Genomic DNA, 21,335 nt, shown 5'->3' with positions numbered 1-21,335 from the left:
ACCTGCTGGTCACACTTTTCATGATGCATCCCAGGAATACTGTGGGCCTTGTTGGCCACAAGAGCGCACTGTGGGTTAGGTTGTTTCCAACGTTTGTGAATCTGCTAGCTACAGAAATTCTGAATTGCAAAAGTGTTTCAGCTCCATATTTGGCAAAAGAACCTTTGTAGCAATAAAATATTTAAACACAAGTTTAGTTGCTGGCTTGGGAAGTATTTATGTACTAGGAGAACAAAACCTTCCATAAAAGAATTTGCATCTTCAGTTAAAGAAGTGGTACGTAAATTGTTTTAACTTTTCTTGATTTAATAAAAATCTTTATACCCTTCATAAGATTCTTTATTATGCTTATTTTAAGAAATTCTCAATATTTCTTAAGACTGTAGTTACTGTTAGATTAATTTCATTTAACTGTTTAAAAAATATCAAAATGAAAATAGTTTAATATTTTTAGTCTTGTAAATATTACGGTTTTAAACATGTAATTGGCTTGAAATAGCAAGTGACCAATACATTAAGTAAGGTTATTACAAGTGTTTAAACTATACTGCTTTTCCTGCACTACCTTGTTACCCTGTAACAAGTCTGTAATCAGGCAGGTTGTACAGCATTACTGCAGCCAGCACAATTATACCTCCTAATTAAGGCAAACTGTAATTTTCTAATTTTTAAAACTCCTTTTGTGCACTGCTCACTTAACATTTGTCCAAATTTACATGACTGCTCTGCTGCCAGGTAGTAAGTGCAACACACTAAAATTTGAGAAGTTAAAAACTGGAAAGAGCTTTGAAGGATTTCTACATAGTAAACTGCATTTTTTTCCCCAATAAATAAGGCTCTTTTCTTTTGCATAGAGATTAGAGGCTGATTTGTGTGTTCTACATTTATGTAATTCTATATAGGTTTATCAATGAAAGGAATTAATTCAAATTCCAAGGTAGAGAATCTGGTATTTAGTTTTAAAATCTCAAAACTGGTAATTATTTTGGTTGGTTGCTTGGTTTGGTTTGGTTAAAGTTGTAAATTATTTTAATAAAGTAATTTGCTTTAATTTCATCTGTAAGCATGGACCTTTTAGTTTGTAGAGAATTAACAACATTAGATAAGTGAAATCGAAGTTTATTAAGGATGGTTTTTAAAAAGCTAGTTGACTGAATTTTACAGAGGCCAAAATGTAGGCTTTTTTTGTTTAGCTTTTTAAATTTTTATAGTTTTTTGGAAAAGGCTTAGAGGCCAAGGGGCAGTGTAACATTAAACATACATGAGTTTTATGCAAGTTAATTTAAAACTGAGATGGGATGAGCAAATGAAGAAATAAACCCTGAATTTCCAGCCATTTTATTCCTTTCAAAATCTTAACATCTATGCATATATAAAGTACTGCACTTTCTGTGACCAAGTGAATGGTAAAGAACTATGAATATGTATAAGTTCTTTCTTAATGGCTATTCACTGAATCAGAGAATATATCTGCTTGGAAGAGACCTCAAAGGTCACCCAGTACAAGCCTTGACCCAGCACTGAAGGGTCAATACTAAACCATGTCTCTAAGCATCAGGTCCACACGCTGCTTAAACCACCTACAGGGATGGTGACTCCACCACTGCCTTGGGCAGACCGTTCCAATGTTTGATAACCCTTTCAGTGAAGAAATATTTCCTAATATCCAGCCTAAACCTCCCCTGGTACAGCTTGTAACCATTTCCTCTAGTCCTGTTGCTTGTCCTCAAGGAGAAGAGGCTGTCCCCCTTCTTACTCCAAGCTGCCTTCAGGTAGTTCTAGAGAACAATAAGGTCACCTCTCAGCCTCCTCTAGACTGAACAACCCTAGCTCCCTCAGACACTCCTAAAATGTTATACGCTCCAGGCCATTCACAAGCATCATTGCCCTGCTCTGGACACACTCCATCACTTCAATATCCTTCCTGTAGTGAGGGGCTCAGAATTGAACACAGTGCTCAAGGTGTGGCCTCACCAGTGCTGAGTACAGAGGGATAGCGATCTCTCTGTTCTTGCTGGCCACAGTATTTCTCATACCAGCCAGGATTCCATTGGCTTTCTTGGCTGCCTGAGCACACTGCCAACACACGTTCAGTTGACTATCAGCCAAAACCCCCAGGTCCCTCTCCAAGTTGCATCTTCCCAACCACACATCTCTATGTAGCTTACCATAGGGTTCTTCAAACCCAGATGGAGGACTTGGCACTTGGCCTTGTTGAATGTCATACAATTAGGCTTGTACCATCAGTCTAACCTATCCAGATCCTATTATAAACCTTCCCTACCTTCTAGCAGATTGACGGAGCCACCCAGCTTGGTATCATCTGCAAACTTCCTGATGGTGCACTCCACCCCCTCATCCAGATCATTAATAAAGATATTAAAGAGGACAGGCCCCAGTACTGAACCCTGGGAGACACCACTAGTGATGGGGCATCAGCCAAATTTTTCCTTTAGCTTGGAGCTTTTGTTCAGCTAAAATGGCTACAGCATAGAATTTCTTATTTTAGAATTTTCTGATTGCTGTCTAGGACTCACTGCAGCTGCTGATTGTCCTGCTGCTGATTAGGTTTGTGTGTTAGCCTCTGACACCTGCTGTACATACAGTATCTAAAACTACAAAGGTAAAGTATCTCCTAGCCTGTGGTAGGTTTTCAGGAGTGGTTTTATAGTTTGTAGCAAATGTTTTTCCCTCCTTTCCGTAACTCCTTAGACTGTATCTCTTGCAAGTGAAATGAAAAGCAGGGGTGTGTGGTGTGGATGTTCATCAGAACAGCTGGGTTGCACAGGTGACCTGAAGATTTTGGACATTGTTTCCCTTTTCAGTTCTCCTTTTAATTAGAAGATCAATTCCATCTAAAGCCTCTGAAATGCCTTTGTTGCTGTGTGTTAAGGTCTGTCATCTGCCTTGTTCCAAAGCACTGACGCCCTGGTGCTTTGTGAATGGGGATACGTATTTCATCTGCCTAGATGGTACCTCAGTTTAGGATCACACAAACTTTGGGTAAACTGAAAGAACTGCAACATATAGCATGATGCTGTTGTACACATTGAATTATAGTGAGGCAGCTCCAGTTTCACATAACTGCAAAGAAATTATTTTCTGTTCACCTTCAGTTTGGGTATCTGTACCTCCATTGAAAGTCTGTGCATTAGGAATACCTGAATTATGCTGAAAAAATTAATTTCTGAAAGGAAGGAGTGATGGATTTCATAACATATGGAAGGCATTTTAGTTGGTTTTTTTTTTTAATTTGGACAATATTGTCCAATTGTCTCTAAATGCAGCCAGAGCAAGCCAGAACAACCTCTTTCAAATAGCATTTAAGCAGTCTGTGAAAAACTAATCCTTGTAGCCAGTGCTCTGTAACTTTTGAAATTTTGTTCATGCCTTTAATCACTGTAAGTCTATTTTTACATAAAACAGAGATAAAAATAAACATTTCTATATTTTTAAGTGGAATCCAAATTTATGTCCCTTAGTTGGGGAGTTTTACAACTTAAGACAAACACAAGAAGGATCTGACTTTTTAGTTTGCTTGCTGAATCCTTTGCTTTAGTGTGAAAATCAGATTTGCATTATTCAAAAACTATCCGTTATTCTTAAAAACAATGTGTTACAGCATCAATAATGATAATGTTACCCCCTTTATCTCATTCAGATTTAGACATCTATTCTCTATTCATGCCTATAGTATTTGGATTAGGACAGTACCACTACCTAGAACTAATGCATATGTTAGCTGTAAGAAATGTCATAGGCAAACTTCACAGAATTAATGTTTTATTTGGTTCTTGTTCCTGTTTTTCTTACTTCCTTGTTTTTATTTTCTTAGTCTTAAAAAGCATTTTTTTAAAAAAATATCATGGATCAGCCACTTCTGATATGTAGCTGTTTTAGTGATTCATAGTCTTGATTTTGCATTTTTTAATAAAAAATTTGAATTTGCCTGCTGACTTAGGACATCAGTTATACATTTCTGCAGTCTTTCAATGTACAAAGTATTCACAGAACTCCTAAAAAAAAGTGTGTTTGTATCCTTACAAGGTGGGGAAAAGAATGCAATATGACAGTTTTTAAGTTTCTGTCATGCTATATGTAGCAGGATGCCAGTGCTTGTGCATGCTTTAATGAAACCATGCTTCAAATTAAAGTGCCATGCGTTACTGGAAATACTGCATGTAGGAAAATGTCCCTACAGTCTATACCAAATGCCAGTTAACCAGGGTTTTTTTTTAATAGATAAGCTACATAAATGTATGTCTCTTGTTTATCTTTTTCTTTCATCAGATTTTCACATAGAAGAGGTTCTGGAGTGGCCTGGGTTAGATCTCAAATTAGGCCAAGTTTCTGGGTTGGCTCTGGACACTGAAAATAACCTAGTTATCTTTCATAGAGGAGATCATGTTTGGGATGAAAAGTAAGTAGATACTCTGCCACATTGGTGAGTGTTCTTTGTATGTCTTCTCAAGAAAAGACAGATTGCAGTTCTTTTTTTTCATTTAAAATTTAATTCTGTGGCTGAAAGTGCCAAAGTGGGAGCTTTATAATATTTCAAGATGATGGGTTTGCTTCATCTTCAGATCAAAATAATGTTTCCAGATAACAATAGCATAGTACATTAGGCCCTCGAACAGTATGACCATGTTAGTATGATATTCAAGGAGATTTAGTTATCTCTGCTTTTCCATGTTTTTTTCAGCAGGACAAATTGGCCTGGGAGAAGGGTGTTTTAGCATGGTATGCTACTATTAGCATCTAGGTTTTAAGACATGCAAGCATAGCTACAGTGTATCATCACTCTTTTTTGTGTTTACGCCCACTGAACAAAACCAGGTTATTGCAAGGTCTTTGTTCTGCTAATTCAATAACATTTGCTACATATAGTGTCGCTCCGAACAATTGTCCCATCTTCAGAATGACCTTTTCTAGTGTTTCTGAAGTAATATGCCAAATGCATATTAATTTAAGAACACAAGATCCCAAATAAAGTTTAGTGTCCTCATTCGTGTAGCATCTTTGTATCTTGGAGATTTAAAATAGTACAACTGTTTAGGTGGACACTTTGGAAAAAATTCCATGAAATTGTAACAGAACACTGAAAGGCACTAGTATAAGCCTGGAACAGAATATTATGTAGTGCCATTTTTAAATGTGACTTTCTGACCTTCTCCTCTCTATGCTTTTGTTCTCCGTGTATATACTTATGAACAGTAGGGTTTTTTTTCCATGATGAATTCATTCTAAGATAACATAGTTTTTGAAAATTAGTGGGCGCAGCTTTTTCAACCTTATAATGATATGGTGGGAATACTTTTTCATGAAAGAAAGTAAGTTTGCTGGGGCTTTGGCTATATACTTTAATACAGCAGATAAGACAATCATGTGTTTTTTGTCCGTTATATCAGTGATCTCTCCAGCTTGAGTGTATAAATATAGACTGTAAAATTTAAAAGGATGACTCATGCTGCAACTTGTATTATTCAGGCTTCAAGTGACAGCTGGTATTGATTTGGATTGTTCATCCTCCTACACATGAATATAAGTGATGTTCTTTATATCATTGAAGAAAGCATTCAAAAATATTTGAAAGCAAGCTTGCAGTTGTATTCATTTCTTGCTTCTGAAATGTGTATATTTCTGCCAACTGAGGCATACCCACAACTCAGAGCACAAAACTAGAGTTTTGAGACCAGGCAGTATTTGGAGAACATGCATATTTAAAAAAAAACACAGGGACATTAGTGTTCCCTAAAACAGCAAATGAGCATAGTGAATCAGCCATGTCTAGAGACAGTTTGTACTTCAACTTTCTTGTGGTGTGGGTGCAGAATATCACAGAAAAGACCTTCAAGATCATCAGGTCTGACCATTATCTAACTCTACCAGGGCCATAACTACACCATCTCCTTGAGCACTATATCTAGATGATTTTAAAATACATCCAGGGATGGCAATTCAACCACTTTCATGGGCAGCCTGTTCCAGTCCTTGATAACCCTTTTGTTACAGAAGTTTTCCTTAACATCTAACCTAAGAAGGTGAAGGAAGATGTGGGGCCTCTCCAAAAGGAAAATGGAGACTTGGTTATGACAGATATGGAGAAGGCTGACGTACTCAGTGAATAGTTTGCTTCATATTCACCAGCAAGTGCTGCACTGCCTAATCTCCAGAATACACAGGTGGGGAGTGGGAAAAGGAAGATCCACCCCCACTATAAGTGAAGATCAGGTTTGAGACCATCTAAAGAACCTGAAGATGAGCCAGGGCCCAACAAGATCCACCCAGAAGTCCTGAGGAAGCCGGCAGATGAAGTTACCAAACCCCTGTCCATCATATTCAAAAAGTCATGGCAATTTAGTGAAGTCCCTGCTGACTGGAAATGGGAAACAAACCTCATCTTCAAAAATGGACAAAAGGAAGACCCCGGAAAGTATAGGCTAGTCAGTCCCACCTCTGTGCCTGCCAAGATCATGGAGTAGATCCTCCAGACACCTCTGTTAAGACATAGAGAAAATGAAGAAGAGGTATTTAGTGGTAACCAACATGGCTTGACTAAGGACAAACCACGCCTGACAAACTTGGTGGCTTTCCTTGATGGAGTTAGAGCATCAGTGGAAAAGGCAGGAGCAACTGATGTCATCTACCTGGAATTGTGTAAAGCATCTGACACTGTCCTGCATGACATGCTGGTCACCAAATTGGAAAAGAATGGACTTGAGGGATGGACCACTTGCTGTATGAGGAATTGGCTGGATAGCTGCACTCAGAGAGTTGTGTTCTATGGCTCAGTGTCTAAGTGGAGACCAGTGACAAGTGGCATCCCCCAGGAATCCAGTGTTGTTTAACATTTTTGTCAGTGATACGGACAGTGGAACTGAGTCCACCCTCAGCAAGTTTATGGATGACACCAAGATGTGTGGTTGACATGCTGGAGGGAAGGGATGCATTCTAGAGAGACTTGGACTGACTTCAGAGGCCCAAGACAACCTCATAAAGTTCAAAAAGGCCAACTGCAAGGTCCTACACCTGGGTGGGGACAGTTCTGAGTTCAAATACAGGCTGAGTGAGTGGCTCAAGAGCAGTTTTGAAGAGAAAGACTTAGGGATGCCAGTTGATGAAAAACTCAACATGAGCCAGCAATGTGTGCTTGTAGCCTAGAAGGACAGACCATACCCTATGCTGCATCAAAAGAAGCATGTCCAATAGGACCAGAGAAGTGATTCTCCCCCTCTACTCTGCTCTCATGAGACCCCACCTGGAGTACTGCATCCAATTCTGGTGCCCCCAGAATAAGAGGGACGTTGAACTGCTGGAGTAGATTCAGAGAAGGGCCATGAAGATGACCAGAGGGCTGGAGCACCTTTACTATGGGGACAGGCTGCGAGAGCTGGGGCTGTTCAGCCTGAAGAGGAGACATAGCAGCCTACCAGTACCTGAAGGGGTCCTACAAGAAAGCCAGGAAGGAATGTTTTATAATGGTTTGTAGTGCTAGGACAAGAGGGAAGCCTTAAGCTGGAAGAAGGTAGATTTAGACTGAATATTACGAAGAAATTCTTTACAGTGAGGATGATGAGCCACTGGAACAAGCTGCCCGGTGAGGTCGTGGATGCTCTCTCCCTGGAAGTGTTCAAAGCCAGGCTGGATGAGGCCATGAGCAACATGGTCTAGTGGAAGGTGTCCCTGCCCATGGCAGGAAGGTTGTAAGTAGATGATCTTTAAGGTCCCTTCCAACCCAAACCATTATATGAATCTATAATCTGTGCTGTTCTACAGGGCACGTTCGGTGTGATTTAATGGATGTGCAAAAGCGCTCATGCAGTGGCAAGCCCTATAATCCAGTACCAGCTTTTCAGTGGCTGTAGCATTTGTTCTGTGCATTACTAAAAAAAAATTCTGTTAAGTCAGGTTCTTTGAAACAAAACGTCTCTCCAGCTTCAGAATTGCCTTTGCTACATGCAGCATTTGCTGTTCAGAATGAAAAAAACAGAAGTATTCAGCTTGCTAAGCAATGAATCAGTTGGGAGTTATTTTGCACTTTGTGGAAATTTATGTAAGACATAATAGTGCATTCTTAGCAATCTAGGCAGCATAATTTAGGTCAAGCACAGCACTGCAATAGTGATAGATATTGATCAAGAATAGAGGTCAGGGTTGTACCTTCAGGAGTTACATAATCAGGTGGCTTGTCTAAATGTGTAGACCACCAGAAGGAGATTAAATTTATCAATAAATTTTATTAGTTTGAAGTGGCCAGCTGAAAAGTAGAAAAATAGTTGTGGCATTACTTGGCATTTGAAATTAGAAGAAGTGATATGCAGCGTATTTTAGTTGTCCATTGATACCAAAATGCAGAATTTATTAGAAAACTATGCTGCAGAGCAATATGACATACGATAGTAAGGTCTTTCGTTATTTTGTTTGGTTGTTTCTGGTCTTGCTTTTTTTTCTTAAACTAACAGTAGTCAGCAATGTTCATGTCTTCATTTATTAGTTTAAACAAAAAAATACTGACTACCAGGGAAATTTGTCTCAAACATTGGGAAAAGTGACCATGATACTGTAGCATACAAGTCTTCATTCTAGAAAAGGAAATTTTACGGGAAGAAAATGTGTGGAAGATCATTCCCACAAACTAATTTCAAAGTTCACTAGGCTTCCTTTGCATACAGTGCCATATGGACTCTTTATTTACGCTAAAAACATGTTTCCAAAACAGCTGGGTAGTTGTTAGCAGGGAATGCTTAGAAGTCTGGGCAGCACTGCACCAAAGTCAATATTTTTTTTTGTAAGTTGTCTACGTCGACAGTTATCCAGAGATGTAATCTTGTTTTCTGTGTTGTTTTTTTTTCTACAATACCTACTGTCACTTAGACTATTTAGCTGTGCTGATTTATAATAACATTAATTCAGTCTGTCCAGTGTTGGTTCTCCAGTTGTGGTCATCCATACTCAGAGCAAGTCCTTACAAGCATTAGACAGATTTTTAAATAAAACTTTTCAAAACCAAGAGAACTTGTGGAAGATTACTGTTGGTAATGGTACAGAATAAAACAACACGTGCTGAACCATGGTCAGACAAGCACATACACTTCACTAGGCCATTGTGTGCCAGTACCCTGTGTCTCCCTAGAGCATCCTGGCAGAGGTTTTGGGGTGACTTAGTAGAGTTTTAATAACTAGTAAATATCACTTTGTGTGTAATCTTTCATAGTGGAAAGGATTTATTGATTTCTATCAGATATTAAATAGTCACAGATAGTTACCACATGTAATGGCAATATCTAAATACTATTTTGTAATCGTAGCCTGTTTAGAAACTTAAACACATCCTGCCATAGATTTTTCTGGTTGTATATGAATAAAGCATTATTTTCCACATTAAAAATTCTAGGCATATAAATATTTAATGTTATGAAGAGAGGAGGCTGCTGGGAATGTAAAATATAAACTTCTAATAACTTTATTAATAGCCTTCTCTGTGACTACTAAGTATATTCTTTTTTTACCAAGTTGCATCAATCATAGCCAGATTTGTGTGGGGATCAACAAATGGGTTTTAAAAAAGCCTTTTAAAAGGTGGGATGGGTGAGTATGTCTTGTATTCATACAATTTTTATCCACAATCAAATGCCATTTTCTAACACTGATAATTATATTTTGTCCAGAAATTCACTCTATTACCTTCACTAAATTGTGAATTTATATTTCAACAACTTAGGGTAATAACCAACTTCTCTGTAGGGTACAGGCAACTATATTCTTTGTTAAGCAGATGGTAATTTTGTGCCTAGTGAATGTCTTCTGGAAAGTTAATCCTGGTTCTTAATGTCTGCAGTAGTGACATGTTTAAATGTTGTTTATTAATATATTCCATGTACCCTGCAAATTGAATGTCAACTTGTGGGGGTAGGAGAAAAGCACATCATATGCTAGTCTTCCACAAGCACACTCTTGAGAAGGCTAAGAACCTTAAGACCTGAATCTTACAATAGTAAGCTTGAGGAAAATACTGAGTTGTATATGAGAATTTTTTTTAAGTTTTTGAAAAATTAAAAAAAAATTACACTTCCTTAGATCATGGCTCCAGTATTCTAAAACATACCTCTTAGTTCTATTTATTGCATCTGTTGACTCTATCTTGTTTTATATAGTGAACTCTTTGGAGTAGACAGTATGCAAACATGGTAACCAAAGGAAAAGAGATCTTTCGATACTATCTGAAGTAGTTGAACTATTTTTATGAAGAAAAAAGATTAGTGTGCAGTTCCACACTGCATTCTATTAAAATAGATTAAAACAAGAAAGGGATTGGGAAAAAAAAAGACATGCAAACATGCACACATTGTCTTAGCAGAACAAAATATACCTGCTATCTCACAACTGGCAGTTACGCTCTGGTGATTAGCTGTGTTTTTATTTAGGCTGCCTTGTTTGATTTCCAATTTCTGATTTGCCACAGCAAAGAAAAAACAAAAAAAAAAAAAGGAAGGTTTTTTGCTTGCTTGCTTTAGAACTATCTTAAGTGTTGCTCTATGGTTTTGTTGTTCCCTGAGTTTGAAAGTCAAAATCCTGTTAAGAAATGGCGACATTGAACACTGTAACTCTTATGATCATGCAGTAATATAATAAGGCTTTTTTAGTGGGGGGAGTAAAAGTCAGTAACCCTGCATTGGCATTAAACTATGAAACTCTGTGTTAATATACATGTGTATTGTTGATCAGTGGAACTTAGTAATACTACGTTTCTATTCTACTATTTTTGTGTAGTTCCTTTGACAGCAAATTTGTTTATCAGCAAAGAGGACTTGGCCCAATTGAACAGAACACAATTCTTGTCCTGAATCCAAGTAATGCACAACTGCTTCATTCCACAGGCAAAAGTCTGTAAGTTATTTTTGCTCTTAGTAATAGAATTAACATTTCTGTATATTTTACCCCAAAAAGTCCAGTCCTCACCTATGTTTAATACTACATCATGTGATTATAACTTCACAGTTTATTTAAATTAATAAGTAAATAATTTACAAAATCAGCACCTAGTTAAAGTAATCTGCTATCTTTGCCACCTCTGCTTTCTAGCAATTCATACAATTTCATCTACCAGACAAATTAACAGCAATGCAGAGCTCATGAGTATTGTGTATTGTCCTCAAGTATACTAAATATTAGCCTGCGTCAGATAACAGAGGTCAACTGAATTTAAGAGCTGAGATAACTCTTGTCAAGCAAAGTCTATTCTGTGACGCTATTTCATTAAATACTACAGGTAGTTAGTATGTACTGCATTTGTTGATCTGTAGATAAAAAGTGAAATTTTCACATCTTCCCAAAAGGTGTTTTTAACCTGATTCTTCTACATTTGTGCTTGCAGATTTTATTTACCACATGGTTTGAGCATAGATAAAAACGGTAACTACTGGGTTACTGATGTAGCTCTTCATCAGGTATGTTTTTGAAGCTTTAACATCAGGACCTTAAATGTTTTGCCAGGAAAAGAAAAGGGTTTATTTTCCGAGAGATTTGGCATAAATTATTTAACTAGACCTATTAAGATAAATACTAAGAAAATGCCTACAGAAATTGAGCCCTGTGGCCTTCATGGAATATAGTTGCATTGAATAACTTGCTACATAGACATAATATTCAGAAATAAAAGTATCGGCTTTAAAACAATTATTCTTCTGAAAAAGAACAGATTTTTCTGTTCCATCATTCCTTATCAGTTCTCCTATGTAGTTGAATCCAGAATAGGAAATTAATTTGTTTGCTGTAATCACAGGAAATTTATATGTTGGGCAGAAATTTCCTAGAATCAACACTATTGGAAAAACTGGTTATAGATGTCATAGCCAATATCTTAACATTATGTTTGGTATATGAATTTATTTTATACACAGTAATAGATATTTTTCCATAAGCAGTCATCCCTCTTACAGTTCACCTTCCATAATTTGAAACCTCTTCTTTTTTTTCTATTGACTGGAAAAAAAGGTTTTCAAACTGGGAGCAGATGACAAAGAACCATTACTGATCTTAGGAGTGGCTTTGCAACCGGGCAGTGACAGAAACCATTTCTGTCAACCAACTGATGTGGCTGTAGATCCAACCACTGGAAACATTTATGTCTCTGATGGCTACTGTAACAGTCGAATCATTCAGTTCTCTCCAAATGGATTGTACTTGATGCAGTGGGGAGAAGGCACAGGTCAGAGCTCTTGGTACTTTACCCATACTGCTGTTACCATGGACTCACTGTAAACCATGAGATTGCTGGTGTTACTATTAACTTATATTTATAAATTTCTATTACTGGCCCTAGCTGTATTTCAGCCTTGTCATTGCATTCCAATTTTCTCTCTTCTAGTCATAGAGCTATTTGTAGTAGTTATATATTCACTAAAAATAAAAAAATGGAATTCATTAGCATGCTTTCAGTAGAAGTACTGGCGTGTTGTATCTTACAAAGAAAATGTTCTGACTTCCAAAGAAACCTCATTTTATTATTAAACATTTGATCAAATACTATAAGCCTTTACCAATTCTGCAAGATTTATGCCACAATCCCATGTACTTTAAATTCTGTGAATAATTGCATTTCAGCCTGAATCAGATTTATGTATGAAACATTAAACTATGCCAAATATTGCAGGGAAATGGTGAATTCATATATTCAGGATTTACAAAGACTACACAAAAGACTACCACAGTTTACTTAGCTAACTAGGAGAAGAAAGCAACTTGATTTTATTCTTTACTCAATGTTGTATTGCATTACATTCCATACTGCCATTTCTAAGCAAACCTGATAGTTTCAGTGTGTATTTTAACCCAAACATGGATATTTTGTATTGCAGAGACTTTTTTAGGCAGAGCCAGACCTGGACAATTTCATATTCCTCACAGCTTAGCCCTCATCCCCGAATTCCGTCAGCTATGTGTTGCAGACAGGGAAAATGGCCGAATTCAGTGTTTCAGGTTAGAAACTGGGGAGTTCATAAGAGAGATCAAGCACAAATCGTTTGGAAGAGAGTTGTTTGCAGTTTCTTATGTTCCAGGTAATCTTTTCGTTCTTCTTCTATGTGGCAGTACACAGTGTAGTACACAGTATTATTTCATAAAGGCTGCTGTCATGTTACCTTAAGTGAGATAATTATTCCGTTTCAAAGTAGAGCTGATGTGATGGAATATTTAGAACTACCCTGGTTTCCTACTTGCAGGATGAGGGAAGCTTGCCTGTAATCTATGCTTCTGAGAAATGACTCCCTAAATGTGATAGTAACAAGGAGATGGTCTTCCTAGTAACTACACAGTCAATAATCTGTTATTGTTTTAAAATAACAAGACAGCAAAATAAAGATGTTCCAAAATATCAAGAAAATTTTTCAGTTTCATGAATAATCAGAAAGCAAACAGTTTGACAGAGTTGTGGGGTTTAATATTGCAATGTAGTTAACAATTATTGTATTAAGACTTTTGGTTAGATTTTTAATACTGTTACTGAAGGTGAGCATAAAGAACTGGATGATGAACTGGCTTGTCAGGCTTCTGACTCTGTAACTGGTACGTCGTACTTATAGCCCTGTCTCTGACAGTGGCAGCAAGAGAGGCATTCTTAAGGAGAATGTGTAAGCCTGGCTGCATTTTGGGTCTGTACCTCTCCTAGTCCCCATGCATCCACAAACATTTTATTTGAGAGTGTTAGGAGGCAGGTCTTTACCTCTTTTTCCTAGTGTCTTTCTATAGGCCTATTGCCTGTGAGTTTTCCTAGCCTGATTTTGAACCGACTTGCATAGTCTGCCTCCTTGATCTTCTGCAGTTATAAGCTCCAGAAATTTACTAGCCATTTCATTTTTTTAATTTTAAAAAAACTGACCTAGTTTCACGGAGTACTTCTCAGTCTCAGTATTTTGGGAATTAGTGAATAACAGTTCCATACTCACCAAGTCTGTTGCCTCTCAGCCATCTCCTCCAAACCAAAGAACCTGTTGCATCTTAATCTCTCTCCATGTGCCATTTAACTACATCAGGCCCTTGACTACTGTAGTTGCCTTTCTGTTCTAGCATCTTTAACTTCATTAGGATGCAGAGAGTAAACCAGCTCTCAATATTCAAGAAGCAGGCATACTAAGTTATTGCGTAGTGGTAGATCTGTCCCCTGCAATCCTAATTCTCTTCCTGATGATGCCTGACATTCTGTAAAAGTTTTGTTTGCCACTATACATGAAGTCAAAGAATGGCTGTTTGCTAGGTTACTCAGCTTGTCCTGAGATCTGTAACTTCACATATTTCTTCCTTCTGAACTTGAGTAAATGCCATCCAAACCTGGTGAATCATTAACCTCCAACTAGTCTAACACATTTTGTCTACCTGCTTCCAGCTGAGCTGGCTCCTCTGACCTCTTTGCTATGAAAAAATTGAGTGTCAGAATCTCCCCAATATATTCAACAGAAAAAAATGACAAAAAATGAGCTTCTGTGCCACAGGCCTGTCACCCTTAAGTCCCTCTTTCACATCTTTTCCTCTTGTTCCACTGGTTCCCTAACTGACTTTCTGCATTTAATGCATTTAAATAACTTTCTTATCAGATCAAGCATCCTTATCAAGGTATTCTTCAGATTGTGTTTCTGAAAGCCTTCACTTTATTTCTGCATTTAACTTAATTTGTAAAATACTGTCATGCATGTTCTTCCCATTTGTACAAACTGTGCATCTCTTAAATGCCAAACATTCACCTGTTACATGTTGCTTAACTGTCCTTTTGTGATTTAGTGTCCTAGTGAGTTACCTTTCTGTCCATCTCTCTCTCAGACAGCCTCTCTTCATCTATACTGTTACAATTAATCTTCACTGTAGTTAGCTGTGTGTGGCTTTGGTAAAGCAAATTTAATGTTGTTGCAGGTGGTCTCCTCATTGCCATTAATGGAATGCCTTATCCTGGAGAGGCAGAACCAGTTCAAGGATTTGTGATGAACTTCTCCACTGGAGAAATAATTGATACTTTCATTCCAGTTAGAAAGGTAGAGTATTGCACAGAGCACCTGGTGAGAATGCTGGTAACATCCTAGTTCTCCAATTTTCCTAAGACTATTACAGGAAATAAGGTGTTTTGTAATGTAAGGTATTCAAAAGGAATTGTTTATAATATTAACTTAGTAAAGGCACTAGAATTTCAGGTCTTAGTTGATACATGTGATACACATTCAGAATTATACTACCCTCAAGATGATTCCTGCTGATGATACCTTCAGTCAGGATAAGCCTACTTTATTGCTGTCAGACAGTTCTTAAAAAGTAATTTAAGAGAAGAATTAATAACTAAAAATAATTCATATATTTAGATGCTAGTAGTTTATAAAAAAATAGAGTATATTTGTAAGCAGAAAAATATTCAGCTGTGTGGTTACAACCTTTCTTTACAAAATATTAGTGTGAAAGTTAAGGCTAAATGTTTTTCATACAGTATTGAACAGTAAAATTATGTGGGCTTTTTGTTTTTAAAGTTTCCATAGATTTTTTTAGACTAAGGAATGAATCTTAAGATTTCCATTTTGGGTAACACATGTACAGTGCTATTTGCACTCCAGTTTTAAATTATATTAATTTTTTTTTCTGAGTATAGCAAATAGCTGTGTTGCATAGTCTCTGACAGTACTAAATATGTGGGCTTGAAACCAAGATTTAGGCCTTCACACCAGCACCTACTGTGTTTTCCAGTCTGAGGACTGAATATGACCCGTCTCGAGTTCAAGGTTTAATGAGGCCTTTTCAATGTGTAGACACTTAAGAGTAATCTGTGACTGCTTATCTTCACAGAGTTTTGAGATGCCACATGATGTTGTTGCTTCAGAAGATAAAACTGTATTCGTTGGAGATGTTCATGCCAGAGCAGTGTGGAAGTTCACATCCACAGAAAGTATGTTCTTTATGTTCTTAATGTCGCAACTTCACATGTTGTATCTTCAGATCTGTATGATTTACCTGGTACCACTGGCCAAAAACCTGGTGGCTTAATGAAAATTACTAAGGTACATTACAAGATCTGCCTGAGAAAGTCGTGTGCTACTGCTCAGTTTTCATTAAAAGACCATTCTTCAGCACTGCTGCATGCTCTGTCAAAGAGTCGTCCTGAGCACAAGTTCATTTGTCACAGGAGGAATCAAAATGCATTTGCCTAATGATAGATCTATCCCTTGTCACATCAGTACCTGCTTGAGCAAAAGCATGACTCTTTAGGGTTTTAGTAATTTTAATGTATCATTTGCTGACAAGTCAAATGTTTCTTTTGAAGTTATCATACAAGAGACTCTGAGAGCTGAAGTAAAAACACAAGTCATCTTAAAATTTATAATGCTTTCATTTGGAGTATATATCAATAGAATATTAATCTAGTATAATTTGAAGTCCTGTTTCCACAAAGTGGAAACACTTCTCAGTTCCAATCTAGTAACCCCCAAGGCAAGCAGCCTGACTTAAGGGAGAGGGACAGGGATTAGTCAGGCTTCAATTTAGTAGGATTCAGGAAGATTAAATATTTCACAGGAATAAAAATATAATCTACTGTTACATCATATTGGACTAAAACAATGAGAGAGAAGCCCTCAGGCTTCAGGGTGTTAGTCAATCAGACAGATTCTGCTGTTGTGAATGAACTTCTGACAAAGTTAGTTATTCCCCTTTTTTTTATAATTCACGGATTTTCCTTTGGAGTGTCTCATATCAGCTGCTCTTAGTAACACGGAACTGGACCAGATAGATGGCAATTGACTGGTTATTGCTTTTTCCATATATAGTAACCTGAACAGCAACACTTCTAGATTTTATTCAAAAAAACATGAGACCAAAATTAGTATTTTTCATCACATACAGGTTAGATAAGTCCATGTGTTCTATTTGCTCTTTAGCTTTTGTTGCAGTTAAATTAAGCTGAAGAGCCCTAATTCAACCAGCCTTTAAATCCATCATGATTTTGATTATAATGAACAGTTTTGTTTTTGAGGGACTCCCTGAATCTTTACATAGCCCAGGTCTTTTTTTTTTTTCTGTGGCCTTGTGAGGGCTATTGAATGGTTTGCATTGACTCCCCCTTGTAAAGTTCAGATGCGGATGGGATTACTGTAGGTGTGTACTGTACATCTGAGAAAGCTAGCAGAAAAATGTCACTGTCTGTGTGAAATGTTAGTTGTCCTGAAGAATAATTTTGTTTTACAGAAATGGAACATCGGTCAGTTAAAAAGGCTGGTATTGAGGTACAGGAAATAAAAGGTTAGTCTGATTCTTATAGAAATGAAGGAACCAGTATTTTCACATAGATTAGGACTCTTTCTGTTAATTTGGAAGGAAAAATGCTAACTAATTTGACTGTTTTATTTTTCACCATCATTTCATACAGATAAAATGAGCTGGCATAGGAAGCACTAGAAAGCAGCTTGTAATGGTGTAGTAGATGCTATTTTACAGCCAGTCGAAACATTTCATTGTCAGTGATGGCAAGTGCTTCAAAGACACTAAAGTAATAATTTAACTAGTGGATTAAGTGTGTGCCACCATCTAGTATTGTTCAGGTTGGTATCTCTGTCAGCTGTCTTAGATGCAGAAATAGCTTTGAAATGCAGTTGTGATAGTTGTTCTCCAACACCCCTCCCCCTGCTCCACAACCCTCAATCACCAAAAAAAGGTTATTTGAAATGGCAGTTGACATATCTTTCTGCATAGTCTTTCAGTACACACCTTTGCCAGTCACACCAGAGTGGAACGTCATTTGAAGTTTGGTACAGAATCAAAGCATGGTTGATTCAGTGTGTTTTGACAGCTACTTCTTAAGACACATAGTTAAGTCAGACTTCAAAGTACTTAGCTAGACAGTTTTACTCATTAAAAGTTATCCTACAGCATGTGATCCTTTATACACACACAAAACAGCATAGAGGGTTTTATTGAAATGATTTTTCTTCTTGTAGGTGGAGAGGTAATAAATTAGTCAGGAATCACTGGATGCAGTTTTCAAAGGTCTCCAGATTTACAGAGCCAAAGCTCTTCCATGGGATGTAGCAGTTCTGAAAATGTAACCCTTTGTCACAAGTTTATTGAAAAGAACTTCAAATGTTTTACTTTTTGTTACAATTTAGTGAAATCTATATGTCTTGTGGAAGTGTTATTATCACAAGGAGATATTTAGTTTATGTTACATAACATGCCTATTTGTAAAAATAAATCTTGTGGGGAAATTCCTGTATTTTAAGTGATAGATACTTGTAAGACAAAACTCTCCCTGATATCTCTCCTTTTCCCAATTGAGAACAGGGAAGAGCATCTTTGCTACTGAGTGATAAAATTCAGGCTCTCTATGCCTTACATTTTAGATAACATCAGCAAGAGCTAAAAATGTCCCATAATCATTTGTCTTTTGTTTCCTTCTTACTTAACTCTTCAGGTATTCTAGCTTGTTCATTCCTTTAGCATCTTTTTATGTGTTTCATGATGCATATGGATTATATACTGAAATTGTCTTCTTTTTAAAGAATCTGATACAGTTGTAGAAGCCAGATTGAAAAACAACCCAGAATCAACAGACCCTCTGAAGAAGCAGGAAAAACAACATTTGTTCCAACAGGCCAGCACTGGAGTTTCGTTTGTCCTTATTACAACTCTTCTAATTATTCCTGTTGTTGCCCTGCTGGCAATTTTAGTATTTATTCGGTGGAGGAAGACAACTGCCTATGGAGGTAACCACATAACTCTAGAGAACAAGCTTTTATTATTCCAGTTCAAAACACTGCTGAGGCACTGTGGGGTGAATGTATGAAAAGAAATTCTTGAAGTCCCTTTACCCTTCCAAACAGTTACTGTAATGCTACATACAAACTAAGAATCAGTGTGCACAAAGCAACTGCCTCCCCCTGTGTCTTTAGTATCACATTTCAAGCCACCACCTTCCAGTTAAATTTAAACTTAAACTTCAGTTGGTGTAAAGCTGAAAGTTGTTATTTCAGAAACAACTAGAATATATTCACATTATTGTCTAGAATACATACATGTTAATAGTTTGACCATCGCTTGATTTTCCATTTAGGAGAACAAATGACTCTGTGAGTATTATAAATGTATAAGCAAAATGCAAAGAGATAACATTTACCTTGTTCATTTTCTGAGTCAGACTTGTTTCCATAACACATCTGTTCTTAACTCATATTATATAATACTATTTTTGAGAACCTGGTAGACAGTTGTAGTATTTTGGTCATTACAGTTGTTATTTTGTATTGTATAAATAGTTTTAGCAACAAAAGGTATGTGGAATAGACAAATAACACAGTTCTGCCACTGGCTAAGACATACTACAACAAAGTACATAATTCAGACAATCTAATATTGCTGTGCAATTGAATTGGATTTCAGTGTGCAGCTTCCTGACTCTTTGTGTTCAAACATGTTTAGCACATCAAACATGCTAACACTCTATACTACTGCAGTACTGCTGTTAATGGATATGATCTATAATAGCATCTTTGTATTCCTTTTGGATTCAAGCAGTGTTTGAATTCACTGTGTCAGACAGCATGATATATGGTTACATTGGTAACAATAAACTTGCACAGATTGATAGAAACTGAGTAGTATGTAAGGAAAAGACAGTTTTATTATGTCTTTTAATTTTTCTTCAGATGAAGAATGGAGAGAGTTAAGAGGTTGGAGGATTCAGTTTATGAGAGGGGATAAAAAATTCCTCCAAAATACATGAGGAAATTCACAGATCATTGTCTTCCAGAAAGCCAGTCTTCTCTGAAGAGAACTACACCATTTAAAATGTCAAGTTGCATTTTGTACTGTGCTGGTATATAGTCATGCTCATTATAAATGACAAGGTTCTTGTTCTTCCTGTAAACTCATGATAACATGAGTGAACAGTTAAGGAAATTAAATTCTCAGAAATAACTAATGTGCAAATCTTCTTAGTGGATGAATTGGCATAAACTGATCATTCGTGGTATGATAATTTCACTATAATTTCACCTTAAGTATCAGTTTTGCTTCTTAGAGCTGCTGATCGATTTGTTGAATGTCTGTGCTTTGTATCAGAAAATACAGATAATTATCACAGAATATGATTTTTTTTTGCTTATTTTTAAAATCTATCTTATTTTTCAGCTGATGGGGAACACAAGCTTGATTCAAGTTCAGGCAGAATTTTAGGCAGACTTAGAGGTAAGTCTAAATCATTGAAGAATTTTTAAGAATGCAGAAACTGTAAGGGTTTTTTTTTCTGTATTCAATACTAGCTGACTTACAGATTTGACTGGTTGTGGGGCAAAACTCAGGTGTTCTGCAGAAATGCCTTCCATAACACCTTTCATCCATCTTTATCTGCTGGCTGAAGAGGATGTGTCACCATCAGTGGGTGTGCAGTAGCTGTTACAATGAGTTATCTGTGAATCTGGTGAATAAAGCAAGCACTTCAAAATTAAGGGCAAACTGGTGGGAACACAAATAGTCTGCACACAGACTTAATGATGCGGGGAAGAAATAGTTAGAAACATCTACTTCAAAGGCTAACTTCATCTTTTATAATCTCTCTGTACATAGCTTTTGTGGCTCATATGCTGGTCTTTAGAAACAGTTTCTGGAAAGGCACTTGAAATAATCTCCTGTATACTCTTGAATGAGTAGATAGATTTTTATTCCCCACCACTGTACAGTATAGCAAACCTTGTGACAAGCTTTTCCTTTTCTCAGGGAAAGGTGGTGGTGTCCTTAACCTTGGGACTTTTTTTGCAAGTCACAAAAGCTACAGCCGAAAAGAGTTTGACCGACTGAGCACTTCTGAAGGAAGTGATCAAGAAAAAGATGAAGATGATGATGGCACAGATTCAGAGGAAGAGTGCTCAGCACCTCCACCTCCAACAGCACCTTCGTCATCCTGAAACCAGCCTTTGAGTTCTCCATTATAAAACTCCACCTAGAACGTCAGATTCCTTTTCCCCTAAGCATGTTTCAGATTTTGTGTATTTAATTGTACACTGTACTAGTCTGTGTTGGCTGTACACTGGTTCCTTTAATTTTTGTTTGATTTTAGTTTTGTTTTTTAAGTAGAGAAGTGCATGGAAGTTCCATATCAGTGCCATTGGTTTTTGTGAACATCTTAATAAAGCAAGCAGTCTTCTGATTGCTGCACTGATTTAAAGCAGTAGTACCTTCTCGTCTGAACTTGGGGATCGTGTAAATAAGTTTTACTATCTGCTTCATCAAAATATTTTTCCCTTAACCAGTCAGTTGCCAGTTTCTGTTTTGTGCCTTTCCTCTTCAATGTCCTTAACCTGTTGCAGTACAGAGAAAAT

General features: G+C 37.0%; 1 protein-coding gene across 1 annotated transcript in view; it reads left to right on the top strand.

The window, feature by feature from the left end:
- PAM (peptidylglycine alpha-amidating monooxygenase) overlaps positions 1–20,975 on the top strand; it is a 74,975-nt gene extending 54,000 nt beyond the window's left edge. The window contains 11 exon segments of the mRNA XM_054397935.1: positions 4,291–4,420; positions 10,771–10,887; positions 11,375–11,447; positions 11,995–12,221; positions 12,880–13,058; positions 14,902–15,020; positions 15,817–15,916; positions 17,212–17,265; positions 18,522–18,725; positions 20,149–20,205; positions 20,734–20,975. Of these exon segments, the coding sequence (XP_054253910.1) occupies positions 4,291–4,420; positions 10,771–10,887; positions 11,375–11,447; positions 11,995–12,221; positions 12,880–13,058; positions 14,902–15,020; positions 15,817–15,916; positions 17,212–17,265; positions 18,522–18,725; positions 20,149–20,205; positions 20,734–20,921 (1,448 nt within the window). The 3' untranslated portion in view covers positions 20,922–20,975.
- Positions 20,976–21,335: the final 360 nt, after the last annotated feature.

This window comes from Indicator indicator, chromosome Z (assembly GCF_027791375.1).
Source record: "Indicator indicator isolate 239-I01 chromosome Z, UM_Iind_1.1, whole genome shotgun sequence".
Classification (NCBI taxonomy): domain Eukaryota; kingdom Metazoa; phylum Chordata; class Aves; order Piciformes; family Indicatoridae; genus Indicator; species Indicator indicator.
Note: the sequence above shows the minus strand (reverse complement) of the source record. Positions and strands in the feature narration are given on the sequence as shown.